Source organism: Pipra filicauda, unplaced genomic scaffold (assembly GCF_003945595.2).
Source record: "Pipra filicauda isolate LSUMZ 115617 unplaced genomic scaffold, ASM394559v2 scaffold370_size807399_pilon, whole genome shotgun sequence".
Lineage (NCBI taxonomy): Eukaryota > Metazoa > Chordata > Aves > Passeriformes > Pipridae > Pipra > Pipra filicauda.
In genome coordinates, this window is record NW_024104499.1 from 228937 (window position 1) to 246747 (window position 17811).

At 54.0% G+C, this 17811-nt stretch overlaps 2 protein-coding genes across 3 annotated transcripts; both read right to left on the reverse strand.

Moving 5' to 3' along the window:
- Positions 1-216: 216 nt before the first annotated feature.
- On the reverse strand, positions 217-8850 carry STT3A (STT3 oligosaccharyltransferase complex catalytic subunit A). Of its 2 annotated transcripts, XM_027710778.2 has the most exons (19): positions 8762-8850; positions 7617-7701; positions 7367-7493; positions 7047-7107; positions 6442-6563; positions 6110-6255; positions 5777-5867; positions 5016-5122; positions 4465-4629; positions 3746-3926; positions 3126-3281; positions 2902-2993; positions 2176-2331; positions 1881-2069; positions 1688-1804; positions 1506-1608; positions 890-1078; positions 658-773; positions 217-563 (listed from the first exon to the last, which is right to left on the reverse strand). In XM_027710778.2, exons 3-19 carry the CDS (start codon positions 7452-7454, stop codon positions 525-527), a joined length of 2118 nt encoding a protein of 705 aa, XP_027566579.1. In that variant the 5' UTR covers positions 7455-7493; positions 7617-7701; positions 8762-8850; the 3' UTR covers positions 217-524. The 2 variants fall into 2 exon arrangements, with proteins under 2 accessions (XP_027566579.1, XP_027566580.1); XM_027710779.2 differs by lacking the exon at positions 7617-7701 and having other exon boundaries at positions 8762-8812.
- A 329-nt stretch (positions 8851-9179) lies between these two features.
- EI24 (EI24 autophagy associated transmembrane protein) lies at positions 9180-16774 on the reverse strand. Its single transcript, XM_027710781.2, has 11 exons — positions 16690-16774; positions 15898-16045; positions 13978-14123; positions 12772-12832; positions 12094-12160; positions 11588-11712; positions 11267-11386; positions 11046-11157; positions 10187-10298; positions 10019-10093; positions 9180-9911 (listed from the first exon to the last, which is right to left on the reverse strand). The coding sequence occupies exons 2-11, from the start codon at positions 15937-15939 to the stop codon at positions 9743-9745; spliced, it is 1029 nt and encodes a 342-aa protein (XP_027566582.1). The 5' UTR covers positions 15940-16045; positions 16690-16774; the 3' UTR covers positions 9180-9742.
- Between the last annotated feature and the right edge of the window lie 1037 nt (positions 16775-17811).

Here is a 17811-nt window from a genome sequence, read left to right on the forward strand (position 1 = left end):
GCCGCCTTTTCCCGCCAGAGCCGCGCGCCCCGCCCCGCCCTGCGCGCGCAATGCCCCGGCCACGCCCCCAGCCCGACCACACCCTCACTTTAAAGCCCGTCCCCCCCGCGACCAGGTCGCGACACCTCTCCCGCCCCCCCAAGCCCCATCGATTAAAAGCGTCCAAACAGCCCCAAAGTCCCTCTGGCAGAACTCAGGGATAAAACCCCACCAAAATCGCCACTCTCTCTTTTTTTTTTTTAATTGTTTTTGTTTTCTTTATTCATCCTCTTTGCGACTCCCGGTCGATCAGCCCCGGGGTCAGAGCCGCAGCTCCCGATTCGGCAGCGGCCCTGTGTGTATATAAAAGTCACTCCCGGCGGGACAGGACGGGGCAGGGGGGCCCTCCCGCCGCTGCCTGCGCTTACAAACGGTACAAAACAACCCCGGAACAGCCCCCCCTCAGACCCCACAAACCCCCCAATCTCTGCTGCACAGGCCAAGGCTGGGTCAGTGCGTGTCCGGCGCGGCCGCCCCCGGCTCCTCTACGTCCTCGACAACCCGCGGTTGTCCAAATCTTTCACCTGGGCAGGGGAAAAAAAAAAAAAGCCTCATTAGGTGGAATTCCATGGTTTTTTGCCCCAAACTGGGGGGTCTGGGCTCGTCCTGGGGCCGTACCTTGTATATTCGGACCAGCCAGTGCTCTGTGGTGTAGGCCTCCTCCAGCACGTCCAGCTCAAAGTCCTTGTTGCCGATTTCGGCGTTCCTCACCCGGTCGTAGCCCGGCGGTCGCTCTGGGAGAGGGCAAAGGACAGGCAGCGCTGCCACACCGTGCCCTGGAGATGTCAGGGCGTGGTGGAGCGCCCCAAAAGCGGTGTCAGCCCCGCAGGGGGTGGTTCTGGGGACTCACTGGCCTCGGTGTAGACCTGGCCGAAGCGGTAGTAGCACATCTTGTACATGAGGCAGTTGAGCAGCACCGGGGAGCCCTCGCGGTCGACACGGAACTCCCCGGTGGGGGTGTAGTAGTCGTGCTCCTTGATGTGGCGCCCCGTGTCCGTGCTGCCCCCGATCCGCACCATCCACAGGAACTTGTTGATGTCTGGAAGGTGGATAGCAGAGAGTTGGGGGGCAGAGAGTGAGGGGTTGAGTTGGGGTAAAAAAATGAGTTGAGTTGCCAAGAGCAATGGTTTGAGTTGAGCTGGGGCCAGGAGCAATGAGTTAAGTTGGGGGGCAAAGAACAAGGACTGGAGTTGACTTGGGTGGACAAGAGCAAGGGGCTGAGTTGGGGTGAAAGCACAAAGAGTTGACTTCAGGCAAAAGAATAAGGAGTCAAGCTGAGCTAGAGGGGTCAGGAGTGAGTAGACGGATTGATTTGGGTGGCCAAGAGCAAGAAGTTGAGTTGAGGGAGAGTTAAGAAGGTACGTGCAGGCCCAGAGAGGAGCATTCTGGCACTATTTCCACTCCACAGCCCCGGCTGGCACCAGCACCCCAGGATGGGTCTGACCCAGCTCAGAGAGGGATCTTACCGTCGGATGAGTAGCCGGTGAGGCCACCAAAGATGACCAGCACGTAGCTGACATCCAGCTCTCTCATGATCTCATAGGCTTTCTCCTCTGTCGATGCCATGGCCTGGGGCAAACACGGCGTCAGCCACAACGTGTGGTGCCCAGAAAGGCCAGGCAAGGCAGCGGGCGAGGGAAGGACCCACCTGGCCGACGCGGGAGATGTGCGTGTTGTTCCAGGTGTTGTTATCCACCAGGATGGTCCGGTTGGCCATGGCGGTGATCTGGTACCCGTAGTCCCACCAGGACATCACCTTTGCATCCTACACCCAAAAACAGGCTGTGCTGTCAGCGCCTCAGTGGGAAATATGGGGTCCCCAACACCCCAACCCCCCGTACCTCCGGCGTGTTGTGCCGCAGCCAGTAATAGGCTTCTCTGAAGTCATCGAAGATGATCCTGCTGCCGTCCCCACCGCGGGCGGAGAGCACGATGGAGGGGGAGGAATAGGCCTCGCTGGTCACCCAGGTGGAGTGGAAGGTGTAAGTGATCAGGAAGAACGCCATGACCAGGATCATGCCGCTGGCAACCTGCAGGAGCAGCCCGGGATCTCAGTGCTGGAGGGACGAGGCCATCAGCCTCCCGCACTCGGCCTCACCAGGACCAGGCGTCCTCCCGAGCCGGCCCGGCACGCACCTCGTTTTTGATGGGGTAGGTGGAGTCTTGCTGCTTTTTGCTCTTCTTGTCCGGCCGGCTGATATCCAGGTTCTTCATGTAGGTGGACAACACCTGGGAGACCCCGATGCCAGACAGGATGCACATCACCGGGGCCAGCACCAGCATGAGACGCACCTACGGCAACAGCAGAACTGTCAGAGAAGGAATCCAGGCAGAGATGCGAGAGAAGAGGGAATTTGATGCCATTCCTAATCCAGCACCTCAAATTCTGTGGATAAATTGTGGCTGATTTTTGTAATTGGGGAGCTGCCACAATCTCAGACACTCAAAATGGGCCAATGTGCCAACATGACTCCAATCATTAATCTTAGGTGGAGGCAAGGATTAGTAAATGCCTCCATACCACAACTCAACCACATTTAGGGCTTGGGGCGCCAGAAGAAGAGTGGAAATGGGTTCATTGGTAGCCATTTGTCAGCAGTCCCTGCCTGGAAACCCAGAGAATTTGGTTGGGTTTTCAGCTCAGCTTTAGGGCACAAGGAACAGCAATCAGTGGGTGGCACTGGCACTGGCCTCAGGGAAGTAACACCCAAACCAGTGAGTTTTGCAACCTCACTGCACAGAGGGGCAAAAAGCCAATATTAAAGGAAGGGAGAAGAACCCTCAGAGGGAAAGAATCATCCTTAAGTTCAGAAATATAAATTAAATCAGCTTTGTTAGAAGCCAGGAGGCCACAGCCCTCACCATGACAGCTGAGAAGTACATGCTGGTCACGCCGTACATGATGATGAAGATCCGGGCGTCCGAGAGGTTGCTGAAGCAGTAATAGAGACCAACTGTGTGGGGGAGAGACACAGGTCAGCTCAGAAATGACATAAAACCAGGCACACAGCACTCCCCCCAGGCTCAGCACCCCAGGCTCAGCAGGACAAACCCTCTGGTGAATAACTCAGGGGGGGGTGACTCACCTGGGAACATGAACACCAGGAGCTGCAGGTCAAAGTAGTAGGAGGACCAGGTGGTGGGCTGGTGCTCAGAGACGGAGGCAATGATGGGGATGTTGTTCTTGGCGTAGGAAGGGTCCAGCAGGGAGTAGAAACGCCCCGTCCACGGGGAGATCTTCCCTAGGAAAGAGGAGAAAACAAATCCTCTTTCGATCCAGCAGAGAGTTACCGGCAATGCCAACACACGCTTTCCCAGGGAAGCACGTGAGGCTGAATGAGCAACCCCAGACCTTGTTCAACGTCTCTATTACTCAAACCTGCCATTTTAGAAAGGAAATAAAAGGCAATTTTACCCTAAAAAGCCCTCCTTTCCACCCAACCTCTGTTTTGGGCATCTCTTTGCTAATACAGAGCGAGGTTCAGTATCTGCAGCACCAGCCCAGTGTCTCTGCCCCTCAGATCCTGCAGCTGCTGCTTAAATATTCCCTGCTAACGCACAAATTGGGGCAGGTCCCAGCTTCCCCCTTCGAAGAGGCTCACAGGTACTGACACCACAGCAACACAGAGTTAGGACGGACAAATTCCATGCCCTTGGAAGCAAGGAAAGGGGGTGCAACACTCGTTATGGCCACCATCTTGGCTACCTGTGAGCATCAGCACGGCCCCGATGCTGAGGAGGACGAAGCCAACCAGGGAAATGACGCTCCTGAAGAGGATTTCGAACTGCTGGGGGTTCAGCTTGCTCCGGAGGTAGTCCACGAAGGCATGGATCTGGCACAAGCCGAAGACTCCGAGGGCAGCCATGTGCTCCGAGGAGAGGACGGGCTGGGAGCGGGGCAGGGCAGGGTCAGACACAGAGCAGAACAAGAGCCCTGTCGCACCCGTTATTGGCTTTTTTCACAAATCACTTCTCGGCACAATCGCTGCCAAAGTCACAGGAAAATGTTCAGATGTTCCCTCCCTGTGACTGGCACAGCTGGCACGAGTCCCTTTCCTACATCTGCTTTGATTCTGATAAGAATCCACACGGAAAGTTAACTGGATTCTCTTGGAAACATGAGCCAGGCAGGCACATTTCCTGCCACACCAAGACGCACAATGGCACCAGTGTTGCCTTCATCAAAACCAAAGATATTTTTATGGCAGGCAACCAGTGCCATGAAGGTTATCAGCAGCTTTGAAAGTCATCCAGCACCTCTGAAAGCTCATTTTGCCAAAGGTGGCAAGGAATCAGCATCATGAGAGCTGGAATAAGGAGCCAGCACCCACTTACAACTGCAAAGCAAGAAGGGAAACAAGGTGGCAACACACTGCTGTTCTGTTGCAACCCACCCCCGAGTGTGCAAATCTTCCTGGTGCCCACCTGGAAGCCAACAAAGGAGATCTGCATGGAGAGGATGGTTCCCAGGCAGTAGACTGTGCAATAGGCTACGTAGATCCTGTGGGAGAAGCGCCCGGTCAGCATCAGCACCAGGACGTGCAGGGGGATGAGGTTGATCAGGAAGACGTAGCCACCCCATGAGGAGACCTGTGAGACACAAACCAGACAGACCCACAAGTTCCAGGACTGAACAGCTGCAGAGGTGAAATGTGGCAGGTTTGGTTTTCCTGGGATCACAGGCAGGATTTTCACCCAATGGCAATGCCAGCTGGGATCTGCTCTAAGAGCACCCTTGACATCTCAGGTGCCACAAACATGGACTTTTTAACATTACTAATAAAACCTTACAAAAACCCCACTAGTTTGGGAAGTGGAAACGAATAAAGCAAGCACCCACTCCATTTCCATCTCCATGGAGGTTCCAGCTCCCTGGACACACAGCCATAGGAATGGCACACTGTGGATTCCCATCTCCATAAGCAGAGGGACCTTGGAGTTGGGATCACTCTGGCACGGGGAGAGGGGGCACTCACCATGTAGAAATAGGCCAGGGCACACATGGCTGCCCAGTAGATGGAGCCGGTTTTGACAGCCTTGATCCACATGTAGTAGGTCAAGAGCATGCAGAATATGGCAATACCTGCAGGAGGACCAGAAGGGTTTAATGTCACCCCTGGGGCACAGCAGAGCACTCAATCCATGAAAAATATACATATAAGTGCTTTTGATGCTCCATAAGAAAGTGGAAGAGCACCTTGTACAAAGAGAAACCTGGGAGAAGCGTTTTATCTCCAATTTCTAGACTGAAGCACTGAGGGGTTTGTGTCTCACTGCAAGTAACAGCTCAGGTGGCTTCTTCCAGGCACACCAGCTACAAGAACTCCTTACACAGCCCGCAAAAGCCCAGCTACTGGAAAGGAACCTGGATCCTTCTCTGCTCCAGACACTGACAGTGAGAATCCTGTCTTTGACAGTCACTCCCAGAATGGAGATAAAAGCATGGGGGAGCCATGCAGTAGCTCCAGTCCCAGGTGGAGTCTGTGGAGGTGGCAAAACCCTTACTGATTGGCAAACAAGGATACTGGGAACAGGGTACACCCATTGCCAGAGTTGGGAAACACTCCCTCTTCTTCCCTGCATGGGCAAGAAACACCTCAGATCTCTGATCAGTCGGGTTCGTACGGCACAAATCTGGCAGGGCTCCCTGGGCCTCTATCGTGCCCTGCAGCACTTTTATGACCATTTTCCATTTCCCAGCAGTCCTTAAATGTTTCCCTGGGGGTCACAAACTCACCTTCGTTATCGTAGGAGCCGGCGACGGATCGAGAGATGTACCCGGGCACCACCGCGATCATGGCGGCAGCGAGGAGCCCTGCCCCTGCATCCTGGGAGAAACACAGCCAGGGGGGAAAACATCGGGGTTTAGGGGCTTTATTACTCAAAGGAATAAAATCTGAGTGTGGAATCGAAGTTTTGAAAAGATCTCCCACTTCCCAGGAGGTGAGGGTTTTGAGGAGTGTGGTGGTCACCTCCAAGACTCCAACCCAGCTGTTCTTCTATAAAGCAAAGAGCCCCTGCTCCTCGGGAAAGCCCCAGCCTGTGAGGGGCACCCCGGTGGTCCCCATACCTTGAGCTCTTTGGTGAGGTGGTAAGTCACGATGGTGGTGAAGGAGGAGAAGAGGGGGGCCAGGAACACGCAGACGTTGCGGATGTCGATGGTGATGTGGAAGAAGTGCAGCACGTGGTAGATCGCTGCCGAAGTGATCATCAGACCTGCAGCACGGACACACCTTCCTCAGGGCGCTCCACAGCCTGGCCAGGGGGGAGCTGCTGCCCAGGACGCATCCCCGAGCTCCCCTCTGCCCCAGCTGGCACTCAGGGACGTGCTCCATGGGCACTCCCACCCCTCTCCCGATTTTCCCTTGTGCCAGGTGTGTTTTGGCTCGGCAGAAGCTTCACCTGGGTAAATGGTGCCCCCGATGATCCTGCCCAGGGGGTACCACGCTCGGTCATCAAACCAGTTGTGGAATTTGTAGAAGCCCTCCTCGGCCAGGAAGCGGGTGGTGCGGTAGTTGAAATACCTGTAGGGGTAATGGGGCGCTGTGAGGGCTCATCCCACACGTCCCACACGGAGGGAGACAGCCCAATTTCCCTCAACTGCCCCCAAACCTTGGCTGCAAAGGCTCCTCCCTCCTCCCATGGGGGTTAAAAGTGGGTTTGCAAAGGTAATAGTCTCCCTTGGGACTGATTTAATCAGCGACAAGCCTGGGACACAGACACAGGCTGTCCCAGGAGCCCTCTCTCCTGCAGCACCCAGGCAGGGAATAACCCCATTCCAGCAGAAAAGCAATGGCAGGCCATTCCTGGACCCAGGCTGCAGGAAGAGCCCTGGGTACTGACTGAATTTTGGGTGTGGAAAAGGAAAACCAAGCTGCACTGAAACCTGCCTTCCAAATCCCACATCCTCCATGGGGATTAACTGAGCCTGGCACACACCACCCTAATTCCACGTGCTCCAGGAGAGGAAACACCCAACAAGCCCCCAGGAACTGAGAAAAACTTACGGGTCAAATTCATGGATGACACTTTCAAATCTTAGGACGGAAAAGAGCCTCGTGGAGAAAGCTGCAAACACAGAGAAGGGGCAGAGTGAACACACAGAGCTCCCCGAGCTCAGTTGTCCTGCTTCTTTGCTGGATAAAAAGAATATCTGTATTAAATTGGTCAATGGGAAGGTAAAGAAAGAGGCAGTTTTCAAAGGAAAAGGCACAGAAGGATTATGGCATGGTTTTAAGGCAGGTGAGAACTTCACAGCCTGAATGAGAAGAGAAGAAGGAGCAGAGTCAGCTCCACCCCAGGGTCATCCCTGAGGACACAGACTTACAGAGCACAGCTGCCATGGACAGGATGAGGAGCTTGAGCAGCGTGTCCTGCTTCTCGTAGGAGAGCCGGAGAAACCCCAGCTTGGTCATTTTTCACATCCAAGGCAGAGCCTGAGGATCCTGGAATACCTGGACACCAACAGGAACAACTCAGACCCCTGAAGGCTTCATGAACTCAGATCTTAACCCCCCATTCCTGCCCACCCTTCAGCCCTGCCAGGTGCTTGTGCCTCCCTCCCCTCCCGCCCTCACCTGAGCAGTCACCCCAAGTCTTGGCTGGTTTTCCTCCCTTCACAGAGCCCAGAACTTCTCCGGGGCAGAGGATGCACCTGTTTCTCTGTGTGTAGAACAAAACCCCCATGTAAGCTTTGAGCAAAGCCTCTGCCTCCCCCCTGGCTGCTCTCTGAAGTTTAGCCACCACCTGCAAGTGATGCACAAAAAATATAACCCATGGAGAATGCAAGAAATCGGTGCTTTTTCTCACGTGCAGCAAGTACAAACAGCTCCTGGTTGCTCCCACTTTGAATTATTTGTTAAATATGTAGATGTATTAGTGGTTTGTTAATGCAGACAAGGAGAGTAAAAATCAGCTTTGCTCACACTAGACAACGTGGCTGTTTAATTCAACCTCCCTGGGTGGAGCAAAAGCCAGAGAAATCCTGGGGTCAGACACCAAGGAAGTGAAACTGTGACTAGAGAATAACGGCTTTAACACCTTTCTGCTCTTGAAAACACTCAGATTTCTTTAAAGCCCTGCTTTAGCCCAATCAATGAGGAAAACCCCTCCCGCTGCCCTGGGCAGGCTCAGTCCCAGGTAAGTAAATCCCCAGTTCAGGGTCTATGAGCTACAACACAGTTGGGATGGGCTGAGATTTAAAAAAAAAAAAAAAAAAAATCAAACAAACTGCGCCTGAAGGAAACCTTCCCGTGCCCTGGAAGTGCTTCTCACGGGCACACGCTGGGCACTGGTGCAGGAACAACCCCGTGCGGTGGATATTTCCTGGATGCCCCGCGGCAATGAAGCAGCTGATAACGGCGGGGGGCAGGTACGTCTGGCTCTGCCCCGGGGGGGCCGGTCACCACCAGAGCTCCGGGTGACACAGAGCACCCCCCGCACACCCCCGACCCCCCGCAAGGCTCCAGCCCCTCACAACCACCGCCATCCCTCCCCACGCGAGAGGGGGCTCACCCCACGGCGCCACCCACCCCAAAACCCAGGGCCCCACAGAGCTGGGCACCCCAGAACCCGTCATCCCCCTCAGAGCCAGACACGCCTCACCCCAGAGCTGCCTCTTCCCGCGCGCCCGGGCTCTCCGCACAGCCCAGGCGCCCAACAGCGCACAGCCCGCACCGCCTGGCCCTGCGCCCCCCGCGCCCCCCACGCCCCCCTCACTCACACCCTCAGCCCGTCCCGGCCGGTCCCTCAGGGCGGCCCCTCCGCCCGCTCCATCCGCGCCGCGCAGCCGCCCTGCCCTCACCGCCGCCGCCGCCAGCCCCGCCCGCGCCCGCTCCCCATTGGGCCCCGCACACGCCACTCCAGAGCCACCCGCCCTCATTGGCTGAGGCGCCGCGCACTCAGCCGAGGGGCGGGGCCCCCCGCGCACGGCGCTTCCCGATTGGCGGAGCGCGAGGCGGGCGGGGCCGGCGGGGAGCGAGCCGTGACGTGTCCGTCCGGGCTTGGGGCGCGTCACGTGGGCGGAAGCGGAAGCAGGTCGGCCCCGCCACGTGGGCGGTGCCACGTGGGCGGCGCTCGGGGGAACCCCCCTGGCCCAGGGGTACCCTCCTCGCCCGCATGAAACACAGGGTCAGGCGCGGGACGGCTGAGAACTCGTGGTTTCTCCGTTTTAATGTTTCAGTGTGAAAATACTAGAGAAAAGTTGATAAACCGGCCCAAAATATCCAAAGGGGTGTTTTGAACGTCATCACCGGTTCCTTCCCCGACCCGACAGAAACGGTACATGCACGGGGAGGGGGGGGACGACACACTGTGCTCGACGGCAGCGGGGACTCCCAAATATACGCGCCCCCCCCCCCCCGCGACCTGAGTTTGGGCACATGGAGGGAGCGGGAAGGGGGACGAGGGGCAGCGGGGACACGGGGAGACACAACGGCAGAACGGGGCGGGGGGGGGGGGCAGCCCCACTGGCCCGGGGGCGGGGACATGGCACGGGAAAGGCGTACAAAAGAGTCGCTATAAAACAAGCGCAGGGCACAACCCGGCCCCTGCAAACTCACAAAGGTGTTAAAAACCCAGATTTCTGCCCCCCCCGCCCCGAGACGCAGAACCGACAGCGACGCCTCATCAGGCTGGGTCCTGCCTGTCCCTGGGGGCGCGGAGAGGCCCGTGGTGTCCCCCCTCCCCGGGGGGCGGTGGCGGCTCAGTGCCCCGGAGCAGCCGCGTGTTTGGCAGGGGAGGGCGAGGAGGAGGAGGAGGAGGAGGAAGGAGAGGAGGAAGCACCACTCAGGGCGGACTGAAGGTAAACGGTCTTGTGAAAGAGTCTGTTGCTGAGGAAAACCACCAAGGAGAAGAGGCGGAGCTGGAAGTGGCTGCAAGGGAAGAGAGTCCATCAGCTCCCGATGCCGGGAACGCCCCCCTGGGGTTTTGGGAGTGGTGCTGGAGGGGGGCAGCGGGGCTGGGAGGGGCGGATACTCACTAGGTTTTGCCGGGGGTCCTGGCTTCGTTGGCGCTGATGATGAAGAGAGGGAAAAGGATGGAAAAGAGGCAACCACTGAAAGGGAAAAATATAATAAAATAAAATGTGAAGCACTCGGTGGGTCTGGTGGGTGCCAGAGGAGGAGGAGGGGCCAGAGTTCCTTCCCACCTGATGATGTAGGAGGACTGCATGGCCGTGAGGAACGCCAGTGGTAACCCGAAGCCAAAGTAGTAGGGCCAGTTCCTCTCGATGTTTGACAACCGTTGGTGCATTTCGATTCCTGCCAAGGGGAAAACCCCGTGGGAATGGACCCACCGGGAGGAGAGACCCTCACTACAGAACCACAGAAACAATTGGGCTGGAAAAGAGCTCCAAAATCATCAAGACCAATCTGTGACCAACCCCCATCTCGTCTCCCAGCCCAGAGCACCGAGTGCCACGTCCAGTCATTTCTTGGACACCTCCAGGGATGGGGACTCCACCACCTCCCTGGGCAGCCCCTTCCAATGCCTGACCACCCTTTCCATGATGAAATGCCTTCTCATGTCCAACCTGACCCACCCCGGCACAGCTTGATGCCATTTCCCCTTGGCCTGTTCCCTGGGAGCAAAGCCCAACCTGCCCTGGCTCCCCCCTCCTGTCAGAGTTGCAGAGACTGAGAAGGTCCCCCATAAGCCTCCTTTCCTCCAGGCTGAGCCCCCCTCAGCTGCTCCTCATCAGACTTGTGCTCCAGACCCTTCCCCAGCTGTGTTCTCATCTCTGGACACGCTCCAGCCCCTCAATGTCTCTCCTGCAGAGAGGACACAGCACTCAAGGTGCCTCAGCAGTGCCCAGCACTGCCCTGGTCCTGTGGCCACACTATGGCTGGGACAGGCCAGGTGCCATTGGCCTTCTTGGCCACCTGAGCACACTGCTGGCTCATGTTTACCCTTCATTCCATATAAAAACTGATGGAAAATCAGCCTCTGATGCCAGAATTGGACACTCCTTGAGTAGAGAAACCCTCAGTCCAGGTAAAGCCCCTCACCTTTGTTAAACCAGCGGTACTCAAAGCAGTAGAGTGAGTAGAGCAGCGACATGTGGAGGAGGCTGATCAGCTGCCCGACGAGGTCGATGGGGAACAGGCTCACGATCATTCCCTGGGATGGAAAAGGAGCAGGGGACTGAGGGACGCTCAGGATTTGGGGGGAACCGCCACAGGGGGCCACTCGGGGTGGAGCACAGTGGTTCCTTGGTGTCTCCTCCCACCTGGATGAGGAAAAGCGCCTGCAGCAGGAGGTTGAACAGCATGTCTGCGATGATCTTGCTGACGCTGGGGAAGGGGTGAGGCTTCCTGCCCGACACCTCGAACGCCAGGTCCGCGATGTCCTGCCAGAGAGGGGGACTTGAGGAAAGGGAGCTCAAGAGGAACTTCAGGGAAATTAAACCTGGGATGACGTTATCGAGCTGCTTTTGCCCGCCCAAGAGTGCATTTTGGGGAGGGGGGTTTCATCTCGTGCCCCCCCACACCACCCAGCGAGGAAACTCCCCCCGTTTGCTCCAGGCAGGGCCCAGGTTCCTGTCACGTACCTGGAACCAGATGGCATTGACAACCTTACTGAGCACAAAGAGGGGCAGGACCCAGAGAGCGCTGAAAATGGAGGTGAGGATGAACTCCAGCCAGGACCAGACATCGCCGTGTAAGGACGGGTCACCTTTGGGAGAGAGACAGGGACACTATGAGGAACTGGCGTAGGAGCCTCCAAAAGCTCCCTGGCACAGCCTCCAGGGAATTTCTCCTGACTGCAGTGCTTTAAATGTCTCTAAAAGCACGTTTTCACCCACTTGCTTTTTTATTTAATTGCAAAAATACACCGACAAATGTGTTTTGAGTGGTAAAACCCACGGGCTGGATCCCCAACACACAGAGGCTGTCAAGCAGGGTGATCCATGGCTGGATTTTTCTACTGAACAATTAATGATGGCATGGGTTGGTACAGGGAGGAGGAGGAACAGCTCAGTGGGTGTTGGGACCCCCAAAACTCATCCATGGGTTGCTCAGCACCCCAGAACACCCAGAGGGGAAAGGCACCCACCGATGATCTGCGCCGTGACCGACTGAAGGACGGGGATGAACACTCGGTAGAACAAGAAGAGACTCAGCTGCAGGGAAAAACAAACAACAAGGGTTCTCAGTGAGGCTCTGCACGGTCATTTCTGTGCTCCTGTGGCCGTGGATCCGAAGGCAGATGTGCCTCTCCTCCCCCAGTGATTCATAAACACAGAGGAACAAGGATCTCTGCTTAAATACAGCCACAATCTACAGCTGAGCACTTGAACATTTCCATGCCCATCCCTTGTACTCTGCCCCAGTGCAATGGGAGAACGAAGCCGGTGATTTATGAGGCTGCAAAGTGTCGTCTCCATTAGGATCAGCCTCATGACACAGCCATGGGAAGGTCAGAGCCAAGGAAATGTCTTTAGGACATCAATATCCACTTGGTAAAGCAGTATCCCAGGCTGCAGCAGAGCAGGAGTTGAATATTTTGGTGGAGAGTTGGAAAAGCAGCTCATGGGTTCATTACTGGGTCTCCTGAGCAAGCCTATGGCCCTATATCCCAGAGTGAATCCCTTAAAATACAGCATTGGGATGGGAACATCCAGCAATTCCTGCTGCCACACCAACAGCTCTCAGCATGAGGGCTGGAGCAGGACATGGGTTTTCACAGGGGTTTTAAAATAAAACACATAAACAATAAGAAGTCTCCACGTACCCAGAAGACACCTCCGTTCCAGGCACAACACTGAAATATCCGGCTCACTATCCGGGGTTCACTGCAGGAGAGAGACCTGTTAATGTCCCAGCACCTGGACAAAGCCTCTGCCCCACACTTGGGACACCTTGGAAATGTCCCCAAGAACCAGCTCCACGACAGTGGTGCACCTGATTCTATCCAAACAGGGGAATCCCAGAAGGAATCCCCACGCAGACTCACACCACCTCTCTACAAGATTTACATCAGGGAGACTCTTTCAGCCTTTATTAACTCCCACAATCTGCACTGAAACGGAAGAAAAGCAAAGCTTTCTTCCAGGTTTTTAAGCATTTATTGGAGATCTCAGGCATCATTCTCCTTAAACTCTTGCCGCAATAAAATTAGGGAGTTTTGGGTGTTTTTGGTCTCAGCAGAGACTGTTTCAGCTCAGGGTGGTTTTGGTGTCACTATCTGGACACACAAGAGCAGCTCTGTGAGACTCTGCAGCATTTTCCCAGTCAGCTCCTGCTACCAAAGGGACTTTGTTACAATGAAAACCAGCAAAATTTAGCTGTTTAGTGCCCCTAAAATTTATATTATTCCTCAGGGGCAGCCCATGTGTGAAGCCCTAGGGAGGACTGGGATCCAGGGAGACTTTTCTTTCCCCTTTCAGCCAGCCTACCACCCTGCTGGGCAGAAAAACTGGGAAGTGTCTCAGACGTTCCCAAAACCACCGTGTGAGGTGCCAGCCCAGTGTAATCAGGGCAGCACAGACACATCCCAGCGCAGTCTGGGAGTCAGACATGGGAACAGATGCTCTTTGCTCCCACGTGGAGATAATTCTGGCATTTCCAGAGCCACTGAGATTCTGCAGCTCCACACGCCGCAGGCCTGGGGAAAAGAGATGGATCTGAGCTGCTGCTTCTTCCCTGATCCCATGACTACCAGAAAAAACAATGGATCTGAGGCAGGACGAGGATTCAGGAGGAAAACAAACCCATAAATCCATGTTCTTTCAGCGTGCACAGCTCCACACCTTCCACTGGCAATTCAAGCTAATTATGAAACATAAAAGGTCCGACTTCTTATCTCACAGCTCCAGCTCCAGCTCCATTATGCAGTGGAAAAAGGAAGTTTCACGCCACCTTTTTCCCATTTATTGGCTCTGGCTACCAGAGGAGAAGGGAATGACCCCATTTCTGACTTGCTGGGCCCTGTACTCACTTCTCTTGCTTCTTCTCTTCCATGTGAAACCTCCGCTGGGCCAGCGCGCTGTTGGCTCTCCTGCGCCTCTGCTCTTCCCTTTTCTGCTGGATCCGGGCGTCCAGCTTGGAGATGGTGCAGATGCCCCAGATGGAGTCCTTAATTCCCTGCAGCACAAGGAGAGAGGAGGAATGGGATGTGCCATCAGAGCCCTCCTGGTTGCATGGCTGGCCCAGCTCCCTGGCTAAGCAGCACCCGGCTCAGCCGGAGCCAAGGCCTGGAGCAGCAACACCACCTCTTTCCATGGTCTGGTGACCTAAATCACTGCTCATTCCAGCATCTCCAGGAGCAGCAGTAATTTTTCTGTAAAGGTGTGATTTCTCTTCCAATCTGCACTATTTATAACCCTGGCAGAAGCCAAAGAGTCGGATCTCTCCCAGCCCTGTCTGGCAGGAGGACCCTCATCCCCTGCCAGCACTTTGAGGCCAATAAAGTGGAATTACACAAATATTTGGGATGTGCAAAGTCTGACTATACCTATGGGTTTGATGCTCATTCCTTCACAAATAAAAGCATCTCTCCTCACCCCAGAAACATCCTCCCACCAGCCACATCACTGCAAACCTGTTACTAGGAGTGTGCCCAGAGGTTTTGCTTTACTCCACGTTGGGAAGATGGTGTGGGAGCACCAGGAAAGGACACAACTCTTCCCACCACAGGTGTCTGATCAAACCCAGCGAGTTTCCCAACACAAGTTACTTCTGGACACGAGCTGGTGCTCAGTGTCACAGCACAGTTTTTAAGGCTGTATTTACCCCTGGATGATGGAAGGCAGGGTGGGAGCAGCGAGTTCACACAGACCTTATTGCTGGTACAGAGCTGCCATGGACATGGTTATAATATATTATTAATATATAATATCATATATATTATATTATATATTATTAATATATAATGGTTATAATATATTGTTAATATATTATTAATATATATTATATTACGAATATATAATATATATTAAATATAATTAGAATGTATGACATATTACATAATAGTATCAGTCATAATACTTTTTGTATATTAAATATAGTCAACTGTAATATTAATATATTAACTGTAATATTAACATAATGTATACATTAACATATATCAATAGAGAGTATTTATATATTATAAATGTAAAGTATATATGAAATGTATAGTATGTTTCATATATATTATATATTTTACATGTATCATACATTTCATTTATATCCTATATTTTATATGTATCATATATTTTGTATAATTATACATTTCATTTATATCCTATATTTTATATGTATCATATATTTTGTATAATTATACATTTTATTAATATCCTATATTTTATATGTATCATATATTTTGTATAATTATACATTTCATTTATATCCTATATTTTATATGTATCATGTATTTTGTATATACTATGCATTTTATTTATATTATATTTTATATATTCTATATTTCATCTATATCATATATTGTGTATATATTATGCATTTTATTTATATTATATTTTATTTATATTCTATTTTATATATATTCTAGATTTAATATATATGTTTCATACAGTATACATTTTGTTTATAATAATATATTATATACTATACAGTATATAATAATATATTATATATATATTATGATATATATATTATATTTATATACTTCGTGTATATTTTATATTTTATATGTATTATACACTTTATATGTATTATACATTTTAATAATGAAAATTAGTATGATAACAACAACAACATATTAGACACTAATTTGTGCCCAAGGGAAACCCGTCAGAGATTCAGCAGCAACAGACACACCAAACAATGGTGTTAAAATACACCTGGAGCCCCTTTTCCTTCAATTGCCGGGCGCCCTGGGAAGGAAGGTGCTCCCGACGGGACGGGACCCGGAGCTCACCCTGACGAGGTCATGAAGGAAGGTTCTCACGCTGTCGGCCATCTCGACTCCAGCATCACCTCTGCTTCCCAAACTATCAACTACAGGGAGAGGGGGAGAGCCGGGCCCAGGCCTCTCTCATCCTGGAGAGACGGGAAACAGGTGGAGCCTGCGGGGAGTGAACACAGCGGGAATTACAGCTTAAATCGAACCCCGGTGACCTCTCACAGCATTCCCGGCCCTCCGACCCTCCTCCGAAGGGCCTGGGAGTGGACCCGTCCCGCTCATTCCACAGGGTCTGCGGAACAGCTCTTGGAAAGCACCACGGAAATAAAAACAAGGGAATCGAGGGAAAACACTCGTGCTCTCCCACCAGGACTCAACCCTCTCACCGCTCCCCGGCAGGAGCTCCCGGCGGCTCCGGAGCCACAAGCCCCGGCACGTCGGTGGTGCCGCCGCGGCGCAGGGCACGAACAATTAAAAATAATTATTAAAAAAAGGGGGTTGTTTTGGTTATTCCGAGTCAAACCCCGGCGGGGCCTGAGCTGCGGGGCCAGAACCGCCCTGCAGGTTTCCTAAGGAGTTACTCACAGGCAGAACCCCCTCCCGCCCACCGGGGGTCCGTGTGACCCCATAATGCGGGCGGGGGCACATTTTACCTCAGGGCTGTTCCCAGTGTCCCCATGTGTGTGTGTGTGGGGTGGGAGGTCCCGGATTCCCTCCGGGCCGGTTCCCCAGGGCTGCCGCGCGGTCCCCGGGGTGTCCCCACGTGTGTCCCCCCCCGGCGGTGCCCCCCGGTCCCCCCGCACTCACCGGGGCCGGGCCGGGGGCGGACGGGCGGGACGGGCCCGGCTCACACGGCCCGGCCGCGCCCACCGCGCATGCGCCGCGCACGGGCACTGCCGCGGCCCCGCCCTCTGTCTCAAGCCCCGCCCCCCTCTCGGTAACCACGCCCCCTGCAGCAAGGCACGCCCCACCGCCAGTGGCCACGCCTCTTTGGTGGCAGCGGCGCCTTCCCCGGTACTGCGCGTGCGCCAGTTCCCGCGCTACCACATTGCCCCTCCACCCATGCTGCGCATGCGCGCTGCGGCCGCCCCGCCACCAGAGGGCGCCACGTACGCGAGGAGGGGGAACTGGGAGAGCTGGGGGGATACTGGGAATAGTGGGGGATAATGGGGATAATTGGGGATGGGGGATACTGGGAATAGTGGGGGATAAGGGGGATAACTGGGGATGGGGGATACTGGGAATAGTGGGGGATAATGGGGATAACTGGGGATGGGGGATACTGGGAATAGTGGGGGATAACTGGGGATGGGGGATACTGGGAATAGTGGGGGATAACGGGGATAACTGGGGATGGGGGATACTGGGACTAGTGGGGGATATTGGGGATAACTGGGGATGGGGGATACTGGGGATAGTGGGGGATAACGGGGATAACTGGGAATAGTGGGGAACTGGGGATGGGGGATACTGGGAATAGTGGGGGATAACGGGGATAACTGGGGATGGGGGATACTGGGAATAGTGGGGGATAATGGGGATGGGGGATATTGGGAATAGTGGGGGATAATGGGGATAACTGGGGATGGGGGATACTGGGAATAGTGGGGAATAATGGGGATAACTGGGGATGGGGGATACTGGGAATAGTGGGGGATAATGGGAATGGGGGATACTGGGAATAGTGAGGGATAATGGGGATAACTGGGGATGGGGGATACTGGGAATAGTGGGGGATAATGGGGATGGGGGATACTGGACGTAGTGGGGGATAATGGGGATAACTGGGGATGGGGGATACTGGGAATAGTGAGGGATAATGGGGATAACTGGGGATGGGGGATACTGGGAAGAGTGGGGGATAATGGGGATAGTGGGGGGATAACAGGGATAACTGGGGCTGAGGAATACTGGGAATGGTGGGGGATA

Bases quoted from the DNA above. Each gene is read 5' to 3' on its own strand.
- STT3A (XM_027710778.2), bottom strand. From the start codon at position 7,454: ATGACCAAGCTGGGGTTTCTCCGGCTCTCCTACGAGAAGCAGGACACG. The intron at 4,630-5,015 runs GTGAGTGCCCCC...TGTGTCTCACAG, and splicing joins CCCTGGCCTATTTCTACATG to GTCTCCTCATGGGGTGGCTA. The intron at 1,079-1,505 runs GTAAGATCCCTC...TCCACCTTCCAG, and splicing joins CACCGGCTACTCATCCGACG to ACATCAACAAGTTCCTGTGG.
- EI24 (XM_027710781.2), bottom strand. From the start codon at position 15,939: ATGGCCGACAGCGTGAGAACCTTCCTTCATGACCTCGTCAGG. The intron at 14,124-15,897 runs GTGAGCTCCGGG...CTTGTGCTGCAG, and splicing joins TCCTTCATGACCTCGTCAGG to GGAATTAAGGACTCCATCTG. The intron at 10,094-10,186 runs GTGGGAAGGAAC...TTTCCCTTTCAG, and splicing joins CAGTCCTCCTACATCATCAG to TGGTTGCCTCTTTTCCATCC.